Below are 12,036 nucleotides of genomic sequence, written 5' to 3' on the forward strand. Positions count from 1 at the left end.
AGTGTCACATATTATATCATGTGTAATATAGTGGCATCAATAAATACGAGTTTCATACACTTTAGTCACCAAAAGAATTGATCTAACCAGGGTAGGTTACATGCCTAAGATACCCTTCAAGAAAAAAAATGTAGTAATAATAACAGTAATAATAGGAGGGCTTATTTTTCAATACCCTGTTGTAAATACTGAATTAAATCATAACCAGCAGTAGTCCATTTGTTATAAGCATCAGCGCATATGTGGATCATGTGATTTGCTGCTTCTCTCTCACTCATTTCCGGACGAAATCTTTTTCTTAAGTTACCAATTGGATCTCCTCTGCTAAAACATGGTAATCCACTTTCTACCATCATTAATACCGTGTTTATGATCCCGTTCATATGTCGGCGAGCTAGGAGGTATCCCTTAACGCACAAACTGATAAAAAACAAGCATGCTAATTAGAGGCAAGAGAAGGTGCCGGTGTAAATAAAAGTAGGCATGTAAATGAACGAAACATTTAGTGAGCCATTTGTAACTGTTCGTTTATTTAATACCAAAGAAACATGAACACCTTTCTTGTTCATTTAACTAAATGAATGGACATGAAAAACTGTCACGTTTGTTCATGAACATTTGTGTATGTTGGTTCATTTATCCCTGTTCGTTTATGTTTGTTCACTTACGTTCATTTATGTCTATTCGTTTTAGTTTTGGTAGGGGTTAAGCTTTACCAAACTTTTTTTTCTTCCCAGCTAATAAATAATAATCATTATCAAATATTAATAATACCAACAGTAGTCCACATGAATTTTCTACCATCCTTATCATAATGAACATTTAAGATGTTTGACTAGAGGTATACTAGAGGTGACAAATCTTGACTAAATTACTGGCAAATGTGATGATTCGGCTAATATTTGCCTATAATGGTTTATTATTATTATTTTTAAATGTTAAAATAAAAATGGGTCAAATAAGTCTGCAATCATTAAGTTATTTATAACATCAAGTTACCAGTTTTGACCCAAATCTATTACCCAGACTGTTCAAACTGCCAATTTTGTCTAATGTTACTTTGGGATAGCTGAACCAGATTTTCAACATTGGGTTCTTAAAGGGCATGCTGTTGACTAGTAAAACCAAAACCTTGTAATGTATTAGTGTATTACCTTTCAAATAAATGCCATGTGTCGCTCTTCATGGCACCGGATGGATCAAGTAACTGAGTCATCTCGTGACTCAGCTTGAAGTGAGCACTTTCAAATCGCATGTTCCCACCGGGTGATGTCTCCAAAATGAACCCAAAGTCAATGTGGACAAGCCTCCCCTCACTGCACCAAAAAAATATTTCATTCTATCATACAGTGGTTTAATATGTTATAAACAGATCGGATCAAAACATGAAGAATACGATAATATTTGTGGGAAACACCACGACTCTATAGGATTTTATTGTACGAAAACTTGCATAATTATAAAGACCCTAATATACTTTTATACTACACATAACATGGAGAACAAGGACTCTTATGTCTGTTAAACTAATCCTTTTCAAATTCAAATTCAAATACCAAATAAGAGAAACATTTCTGGACTGTTTTGGCTATTTATTGGGCTGGCACATAAAATGAGCCAGAAGCATCTGTGCTGTCTGACCCGAATGTTTGGATGCCCTGTGACATTTTTGGTCCTGCTGCTTTGAGAGATGGGCTGCTAGTTGCAGCTCCTGGGCCTGGCCCATCTTGTGTGACAGAAGGCCAGAAGCGGTTTGGGCTGTTGGACTTTCGTTTTGACTGGGACAAATGTTAGTAGGCCCAGTTTCAAGTTGGCCGTCGCTGTTTAGACCACCACTTGTGGTTGAGTCTCGTTTCAATCACAAATTTGACCCAGACCTTGTCGCCTTCTGTCTCGAAGTCATATGACCAGCTCCACGGTTTACCTTCTTCCAATCGTATATCACGACTAACTACAGTATGTTTACTTTGTGGGTGGTAAAGCCGGTAGGCTTTGCTTCTCGGTTCACTTCCAAGGTATACGATGGGTTCACTTCGCTTATCCAACTTTGTAAGTTTGACCGATGGAACCTCAACATGAGCCGTGCAACCAAACACTTTCAAGAATCAAGACACTGGTGACAAGTCCTTGATCTCCTTTATTGCATTGCAAAAGAATCGATCCTTTGCCTTTGATCGCTGATCCGTCTCCAAATCTAACACGTCCCACTGCTCTTTCATTAAACTCGATAAAATATTCTTGGTTTTCAGTCATGTGATAGCTTGCACCATTGTCCAAGTACCACGTGCCTTCCTCACTCTTAGAAGAGTTGGTCATCATCCTCCTTTGCTAGATTGGCTTCCCCTTTGGTTCTTCTAGGAGCCCGAAACTCGGATGCAAAGTGACCGAGTCTGTCACAATTGTAACACCTTCGTTCTCATTTACCAATTACCAGTTTGATCCACCTTATCTGGCAGTGATTAAGCCAGGGTACTACTAATGAATCGGTTTTAGCAAGGCGCTGATACTAATTGTTAAAAGTAGATTGGATCAAAGCAGGGAGAACACGATTATTTTTGTTGTAACTTCCATAACTCTCTTGAATTTTATCAAACGAAAACTCGGAGAAATTACAGAGACCTCAGCATACTTTTATACTAGACATGACTTGGAGAGCAAAGACTCTATTAGACTAATGCAATTATAATTCAAATACCAAAATAACCAACCAGATTCTATTTGTGTTAATAATTTCTCTTTTTCCATCCGATCTCCTAAGTTATAGGATCAGAATTAACCAACATAATAAAGATTAAACTTCTAAACTATTTGAGCTTACTTGTCAATTAAAAGATTCCCATTATGTCTGTCTTTTGGCTGAAGCAACAGGCTGGCAACAGCATAACCTGCACTGCTGACTATGAAATTCTCACGGGCAGTTTCAAAACCCGCTGAACCAACCGGCCCAAAATCCTGCTGAAATATTTCATATAAACCACCATCAGTTGTTTCACCCATCTGGCTCCTGCTGCGTGAATTTGGTACAACCTGCCACCATGCAAGCACAACATTTATTTAAGATTATTAAACAAAAAGTTATAAAACATTATATGTAATGTATGACAACAGGTGACCTCAATTATTCCTCTTTCTGGGTCGGTCGGGAGCACTCCATAAGGATATAAATAAAGACTCAGTCCAACTGCAGCAAATATATCTTTTAGAATTGAAATTACTTGTAAAGCAAGCACATCTTGCCTACAGTCGTCTCCAACCTGCATAAACACGCTCGTTTAACTTAACATGTCACATTTTGGATCCGGTAACCATAACAGAAATAATACTACTTGCCTTAAATATACAAGCTTGGGGTTTTATATCGTTCGGATCCCCATCTTTATCCGCCACATCAAAAGTGATCATAATTGGGACTTTTGCAGCTGACTGCAAGGGAATTCCACTATTTACCTGAATACCCTTGACAAGTTTATTAGGAGCTGTTGGTAGATAAAGGTCATCTCCATCCAACTGAATTTTTTCCAACTCTCTATACCATATCAATAACAAAATTAATAAAAATGTTAACGTATAACAACCATATGGTCTAACCTATATTCAAATAACAGAAAAAATACCTCCTAATACCATCTCTTCTTTCTTCTTTTGGAAGTGGATAAAGAACACCTGAAATAGATGTAACTTTTTCAAAGAAATCAAATTCTCTGCGAAACACGTCACGGGCCTCGGGACCAAAACCATCAATAATGTGTTCTCTAACAACTGGCAGCAGGGCCAGAAACGCTTGAGTCTGAAGGTGGCAAAACAGTAATTATGTAAGTATTGACAGTCACGATACGAAAAATGGATAAAAGGCAATACCTTTTCTGAAATTTGTTCTTTATTTCCCTCTGGGGCACATGTCTCGCCCTAATATCAACAAAAACTCCGATTACTTTCTTTTTACTATAATAGATTCAAAATCAGATAGACAATATGATGGATCACCTGTAACTGCCAGATAAGAATATGTGCAAACACGTCACTCCTTTGAGCAGCTCTAAGCAAGTATCCTTCAATCAACATCTGCACATTCAAGCATTATTCATTTATGTAGATACAGTTATGCAGTCAAATGTCAAAATGGTCAACTATACCCACCTCGTCATCGTATCTCAAAGCTTGAATGAGTTGAGGCATAAAAAAGGTTACTTTAGATGGAGGGTAAGACTCTAATACCCTTAAAATATAAGCCATAACACGCGGGTGACCCTTATATGCTGGAGTAAAAAACTCTAAAGCTTGTGTAATTGAACAAGCAGCCCAATATGGTAATTGTTGCAAGAGGGGAGAATTTTCATCAACTGCTCTAGGGGTAACAAAATATGGTAAAGCTTCAGGTATGTCACGGATATTCAAGATATGCGTCTGTAACAGAAATAAAAATGTAATTATAAGACAAAATGAAAAGGTTTCTTTTATATAACTATATCATAAACATTAACATGAGACAAGGATGACCTGAACCAACTGTGTAATTTCCGACTTTATATGAGAATTTGTTGGAAATCGAGCACCTAAAGAGAAAGCAATCCGAGGGTCAACGGCAAATGCAGTTCTTGTATACTCAACCCATTTCTCTGAGCTAATTCTCGCCCTAGAATTCGTGCTTTCTCTACAATTAATGATAACCAACTGATTACTTAAAGTTTTAGAAAAATAGCATTATATAAAACTGATGTTTATGATATTACTTGGAGTTAACAGGTTGTGCCCAAACTTCAAGCCGATCAGCTTCATGCTGGTACAACATTAACAGTAACTGTTTCCTCTTCTCTCGATCAGCGGCATAATTCTCCATTGGTCCCCAAACAGGGTGACACTGGTCCTTCTAAGATAGTTAGATTATTATTAAAAGCAAAAACTATTCTTGAATGCAAACTATCACATCTTACCATATCAAGCACCGTGTTTCCATGTTCCCCACTTCTTGTATCATATTGCTGATTTTGAAGAAACTGTACAAATGAAGCCACAGATTGAGCTTCACTGTGTGCAAAATTCCCTTGATCAGATTCAAACCATTCGGGCTCATGTGCAAACCAGCCTAACGAGGCCCTGCAGTATCATTCCACGAAAGTCCAAATCACCAGTTAATATGAAAAAGTTCATTAGTAAAATGTTGAATATTAATTTTTTAAATACCGGTAAATCCCGTCTTGCAGCAGCTGAAGTCCCAGTCTAACTTTCCTTAAGCTCCCATGATATTGACACGAGCAGAATTTAAGTCCAAACAGCATGACAGTTGCAAAAGTACCAGCAGCAGCTGGGTGGCGTGAAAATTTCCATGGAAGTTTTGTAGTCGCCTGTAACATCCTTCCAAGAAGCAACAGTTGTACTATACTATCATGTTGTACAACCTGCCAAAGCAGCACATATCAGAACCAGAGTGAGTGTGTGTTGAATAACTGCCAAAGAAGAAGATTTTTAACCTCAAAACGATCAATGAAAAATCCGATCCAAAGCTTATGAGCTTGAATTTGTTGAACAGGGTCCTTTTCAGGGGGTGACTCTGGTTCACCGGGTGAAAGGTGAGGCCTTAATGTAGCAGCTGGTCCAGAATACCGCGTGTCAGATGCAAAGAGGCCTCGTTTTGTGTCAATGGTCCATAACCATGCATCAACAAGCTCTGCAAGGACTACAGGCCCCAGTTGAGGTGCAGCTGAAACTAACCATGTCCAGATGAATATACCGGTTTCCATTGCATCAATTGTGGAAATGTAAGCGGGACACCAGCAAAGAAGACGCAACAGTTGTGAAAAGCTCTCTACATTCGTTTTTGAATCTGAATCCTAAAAATTTACATGGGTCAAATATTATTGTAATAATATAATATTGTTTTTGTAATCATAAATACTAAATAGCATAAGGTTGATGTTTACCAGAGTTGATAGAACCAGTGCAGCTGCCTGAGAGCAAGTTTCTCTGAACGAAGACTTATCTACATCACCACCCTTCTCAGCACTGAAAACAAACTTTTGAAGAAGACGAACAAACTTATTTAGTAAAATAGATCCAAAAGACTCTTTTTTGGGCTGTGGTGGTTGAGGGAAAGCTCCAGATATCAATCTTGAAAAACTACTTTGGGCCGGGCCGGGGCCTGCTCTAGGAGGTGATGCACCTTCAAAGTCATCATCTGCTTTCTCCATATTCTCATACAATCTTGTCATGCCAGCAATTTCTCCAGAATGATTACACTTAACTGTTGCACTAACAATAGCAGTGCTAAGAACTTCAAGATTAAACGCCTCGGTTAATTTAAGATTCCCCCCTGATGATGCAGCAGCTGCAGCCATAACTGCAGGAATATTTGCTGTTTTTGTACCACTCCAGCAATCACTTTTGCCCGGCCCGATTCGTATTTCAGATAAAAGTGAAACAACATCTGTTGTAGGCTGAGCCTTTTGCCACATGTTTGCTTTACAAATTTTTTCCTGAAGTGAACAGCATAAAGTTTGAATACTTCTTCTTTTCCTATTGGGAATAAGTAATTTCTTTATTTGAGCGCACGTACCTGAAGAAGGCCCTGGCTAGTGCATGGTGCATGTGAAAGTGAGATAATAATCCATTCACGCACAATCTTTTGGTATAACGATCGAACAGAGGATATCCAAGCGGGATCACTAACTATAGCAGAAGGCGGATCATTATGCACAGAGAATAAGAGACAATCCAGACAAGATGAATTCCACAAGATCTGAAAATTTTAAACAAAATTATGAACTTAATGTTTTCTTTTATTAAAATTCGAAGCTAAGTATTATACCTGTGGAAAACTATCTCTAAGTTGAGATAAGAGTTTAACAGCGACTTCTCGAACGTGTTCATCTCTTTGAGACAGACTCTTTATGAGAAAACATGCGTGGACAGCAAGAGTTGACTCTCTAACATCCATGGGATACCCTGTTTCAAATACTTGATCCTCCTGCACCCATAATTATGAACATCAGGCACAAGATTTGGTATCATATTATTTCAAAAATGCTCAACAACCAGAATATAAAGAATTACCAGCCACGACAATGCTGTCTCAAAAGCACGGTGAACCATGGCCATCAAGCATTGAAAAACAGCAGGCACAAGATTTGGACTTTTTAGATACTCAAAAGCACAACTGAATGCACTTCTGGAAGCCGTAGAACCAGGACTGCAATTAAGAAGCCCGCCGTTGCTGCTAAACCTTATGATTTCCAAAAAAGCAACCGCAAGAAGATAAGTTGCCTTCACTCCTGAAAAATATAACCAGCTGATTACACTATCTTTGACAAACATAGTTATTTCTAGTGACTAAAATACTCCAAAGTCCATACCTGAAATTGTGCTCATATTCCAAACCTCAACACGCCCTCCTAAAGCAGCCGAAAGTGCTGCTCTTTGGCTTGCAGCAGCTTTTTCATTACCACTTCCTCTACGACTACCAGGATTATGAAGTGCATTAAGTTCTAACTCATCTTCAAGCCATTTTACAGAGCTAACAACCTAATCAAAACCAAACCAATAAAAAAATGAATTTTAAAGACAACTTAAGGCATGTTTGGGATTGAGTTTAAAAAATGCTTATTGGCTTATTGGTGTTTTCAAAAAGCCAATAAGTTAAAATGTGTTTGGCAATCACAAAAAACTTTACTTATTTTAGCTTTTTTGAAATGGTTAAAAAGCAGATTTTCAAAAGCTCCAAATTCTGGCTTTTCAAAATGGCTTTTTGAAAAAGCTAATAAGCCGATAAGCATTTTTTAAGCTCAATCCCAAACATGCTCTTAGTACTGATCCCAGTTAATGACAACTTACCAAAGGTGGGGTCCCTTGAGATATACGTTTTACAGCAGAACACCAGTGCGGGCTCCACATGTATGGTCCATTCACAGCTTGAATAGAAACTGCAGCTGTACTTCCTGCAATGCTGGATGTTGAAGAATGTGACTTCATAGATTCTAGAACAGGAGGTGCTAAACCGAAAAGAGCAATGTAGAACCATAGGTTTCTAAATAACTTTTGAAGTGAAGGTTCAACATCGCCCGTTGGGTCAAAATCAAAACATATTTCAGCCACGGCTGGAAGTAAAGGCCCCAAGAAATCAGCTCCACAGCTGCAAATTACCAAAACAATATTAATAGAATGCTCTATTTCATAAATATATAATTAAACAGCATATACCTTCCACTTTTAGACTCGGCAGCCAAGCCTACATCTGAGCATAATGATAATAGGCGTTGACGGTAGTCAGCCCGCAATTTGGCATTTGTAAGGCCTCTGGCTATCGATTCAAACCCTGCAGGAAGAGTCTAGAAAAAGAAGTCAACATTTAACTAGAAAGAGTCAAACATGAACATTTTAATTTTAACGATGACAAGTGTTTTAATTTGAATGGAAAATTTAATTAAAAAAATCCAATATACACACCTCGATACGTTCTGAATTGGCTTCTTCTGGCAAAGTGTTGGATTCAGTAGAAAGTTTGCTCAAGTAACTCCTCATCATTAGCACAACAACTTCCCGATACGACTTTTCAAATCCTAAACTTGCCATGCGAGAAACCGCATCAAGAATCTGTACATTGTTTAATAAAGTTACTAATAATAATAACCAAAAAAATAAAGTTATTATTAATGCTTGAAATAATGCCATACCCGGAGGCGTAGCAAGCCAGGTGTCGAAGCATCGCCTTCCTCTAAATTTTCAATAAACAAAGGCAATATTGTGTCAACCACTTCAGCTTTATTTACTTGTACATTTAACTCTGCAAGCAACTTAATGACATTGAGCTGTACAACAGGAACCGCCTTCTCTTTAGAATCCTGATACAACAGATAAAAATGGTTATTAGATATTTATATAAGCACAAGATCATCATATGTTCAAACAACAACCAACCTTTTCCTCATAATCATTATGTTCACGGATACTTGTAGCCAATCCCATAATAAACGTATCCACGGGGGTCCGGTCTTTGGTCCATCCATACTCAATTATCTCACAGCTCGTCTTTAAAACACTGTCAAACATAGCTCCTTGACCGCTTCCACTAGCCTCAGCCTACACAAAAGAATCATAACACAAAGTAAACAACAATGACATATGCACACAACAATAAACCAAAAACCAGTTACCTGAGCACATGTAAGTAGCACAAGCTGTTTAAATCTAATAAGCAGAACCCTTAACAAATGACCACCACGAGAAAATGCAATTTTGGCAATGCCATCAAGCAACGAGTTGAAAAGATCTTCACATGTTCTCAATCTACGCCACACGGAGTATAAACAAGCTTCAGCTGCCTCTACTAACAAAGCAAGAGCCCCATGCAACATTTTCTTTGATGATTTACCATCTGCATCAGGGGTCACATGACTCTTAACCTCTAACTTAGCAGCAGCCTTGTAAACCGAAAGTTTCATGTTGATTTTAGCTTTTAGTGCTGCCCCTTGCTCTGTCCAGTCATGCTTCCTTATCTGCAACAAACACCAGTTCATATTCTTTTCACAATTTGTTCATATATTAAATATTGTTATACTCATGGTTGTAAAAATCGCTCCTAGGCGCCAATTAATCCCTTATTAATCGCTAGTAGTTACCCCCACAGACTAGTCTTCAATTAATCACTATTTGGTCAAAATCAGTCAAAATTGAAAAAATTTATATATAAAATTATCATATAAATTCCAATCCGATTAATCATTAGTCCCTAACCCACCACTTGACTAGCGCCTAGTGATTTATACAACACTGGTTATACCTTGAGAAAAGCAGTCATTATTCGCAGCTGCTCCTTCGCAATAAGACGTATATACTCCAAAAGATTCGGATCAATCTGAACTTTATCAAGCACGCGTTCAATCAACTTAAAACCGATATCTTGCTTCTCTAGAGTCTCCATAGTCTCCTCTTTAAAATTAGGAACACTCCTATTATCACCATTACTAGGAGCACTCAACGCGTCACTAGCACTCGAACCACCACCAGACGAACTCGAAGGAACGGGACAAGAACTCAAAAATGAATCAAGCAACCTCGAAACCAGCTTATTACCATCGGCAGGAATCATAGTCGGAAAACTCTCCGCCAACGCGGACAAAAACGCTCTAGAAATCGCTATATCCGCGCTCGCGTCATCAAGAGCAGCCGACACAATCCCTCCCATGAACCCAGCCACATCCGTGCTAAAATCCGGATACAGTTCAGTTGCTTTCACAACATAACTTAAAAACTCGTTATAAAACGACGCGGTTGACGCAGTGACGAATGATTTCGGCCAAAACGATTGGGAGAACGAGGACGGGACCGCGCGAATGAACTCGAGGACGGTTTTTCGTGGCGACGGATCGTCGTAGTTCAGGCATTGGGAGATGAACCTGGCGGTTGCGAGAAGGGCGTGGAGTTGGACACGTGAAATGCGAGGTGAATCGGAGAGGAGTGATTCGGGTGGAGGACAGCGTTTATAGATCCAAGCGATTTTGGATGAATATTGATTTGGATTTTTGGAGATTAAATCGCAGAGCTCGGTTAATGCCTCCATTGTTGTTATTGTTATTGATGATAGATTGAATGATTATAGTTTAAGGTGTGGGCATTGTGGATTGATTGAAGGTTTGGATATGTTGGATTTGCATGCAAAGTTTGTTTTTCTTTTCTTCTTTGTGTGTTTGGATTTTTGAAACCCCATGACGTACGTTTCCCCAATTTCATCCGTGGTGTATGGTATGCTGCATATTGTTTTCTCCGTATTTGTAGCTGGTGAATGAATGCTAAAAAAAATTAAAAACTGCCACCACCTGCCAAGATGCTGACTTTCTTGAAAACTTGGTACCGGTACAACTAAATGTACGAAAGATTTGCGCACCACATACGTCTTAGACTATAGATAGTTCGGTATAAAACCGGTAATGATCCTGAATTTCTTGAAAACTTGGTACCGGTACAACAAAATGTTCGGTTTGATACTGGTATCATATATATATATATAAAGGTAAATACCGGTACCGATTCTGAATTTCTCAATCATGATTTTCCTAAAAACTTTGTACCGGTACTCGGTTCCGTTTGCTCATCCATAACGTTGACGTGTTTGGACTGGGTGTTTGGTTCCGGGTGGCGTGTTGTGATTTTGTGTTCAAGCGTGTCGGGAATACTACTAAACACAACATGAAGACGTGTTTGGATGAGGACCTTGCGAGAATTTCGACATTTTGAATCATCTCACTCTAAAAGAGACGTTTTAAGGAATTTTCTCTTTTAATTGAAATAGCTTCGTATTATTCTGAAAAAAGTTATATAATATTATATTTGCCAAATAAAAAAAACTTATATCAAATTGAAAAGTGTGTAAATATTACTAAATAATATAGGATAGGATCAACTATAAACATTTTTTTATGCACCGTATAAATAACCATGATAACTATATTTTAACTAGGGTGATTATGTTTAAACTAGAGAAATTATTATTAGGCAACTTTAAAATTGTATCATACTAATATTACCTTAGTTAAAACATAATTACTCATAAGCTTTGTATGTTAATTCCTATTTATACCGGATTTAACTCCAATAGTCCAATGCGATATCTATGACCTTTTTGTTAGGTAATATAGACATGGTATGGATATAAATTATTGCTAAAGACATCAAACGTGTAGATTTTACGTTATGTTTTTGTTTCTCAATATAATTATGTTATTTTGTTAACTTTGCCCAAAATTGATTAGCATGTTTGTTTAACCTTTTTATTTTGCCCAAAATTGATTAGCATGTTTGTTTAACTTTTGTATTATGCTCAAATTGTTTTATGTTATTAAACGAAATGAGTATAAGTCTTGTATTATTATTATTAGCCGAAATGACTGGCTGGTTAACCATTTTTTATAGAATTAATTAAATTACCTTTCATAACAACCAAATTGTTTGTAACATGAATTGATCGGTTATGAGGTTTTAACAACCAAAGTATGAGTTAGAGATTTGGTTTTGGACGATAATTGAATCAAACTAATCTATGCTTAACCC

The 12,036-nt window shown here is 37.7% G+C and overlaps 1 protein-coding gene across 1 annotated transcript; it reads right to left on the reverse strand.

Moving 5' to 3' along the window:
* Positions 1–90: 90 nt before the first annotated feature.
* LOC143550831 (phosphatidylinositol 4-kinase alpha 1-like) lies at positions 91–10,775 on the reverse strand. The gene is made up of 26 exons (XM_077041413.1): positions 9,770–10,775; positions 9,144–9,485; positions 8,908–9,069; positions 8,664–8,831; positions 8,437–8,583; positions 8,191–8,318; positions 7,825–8,122; positions 7,347–7,515; positions 7,048–7,265; positions 6,803–6,961; positions 6,551–6,733; positions 5,919–6,470; positions 5,469–5,828; positions 5,182–5,396; positions 4,932–5,094; positions 4,731–4,867; positions 4,498–4,651; positions 4,138–4,404; positions 3,985–4,062; positions 3,859–3,906; positions 3,615–3,787; positions 3,331–3,526; positions 3,114–3,254; positions 2,819–3,027; positions 1,155–1,316; positions 91–420 (listed from the first exon to the last, which is right to left on the reverse strand). The coding sequence occupies exons 1-26, from the start codon at positions 10,547–10,549 to the stop codon at positions 162–164; spliced, it is 5,868 nt and encodes a 1,955-aa protein (XP_076897528.1). The 5' UTR covers positions 10,550–10,775; the 3' UTR covers positions 91–161.
* Positions 10,776–12,036: the final 1,261 nt, after the last annotated feature.

This window comes from Bidens hawaiensis, unplaced genomic scaffold (genome assembly GCF_021521415.1).
Source record: "Bidens hawaiensis isolate Kalapana, Puna unplaced genomic scaffold, B.hawaiensis_p1.1 tig00016189_1, whole genome shotgun sequence".
Classification (NCBI taxonomy): Eukaryota; Viridiplantae; Streptophyta; class Magnoliopsida; order Asterales; family Asteraceae; genus Bidens; species Bidens hawaiensis.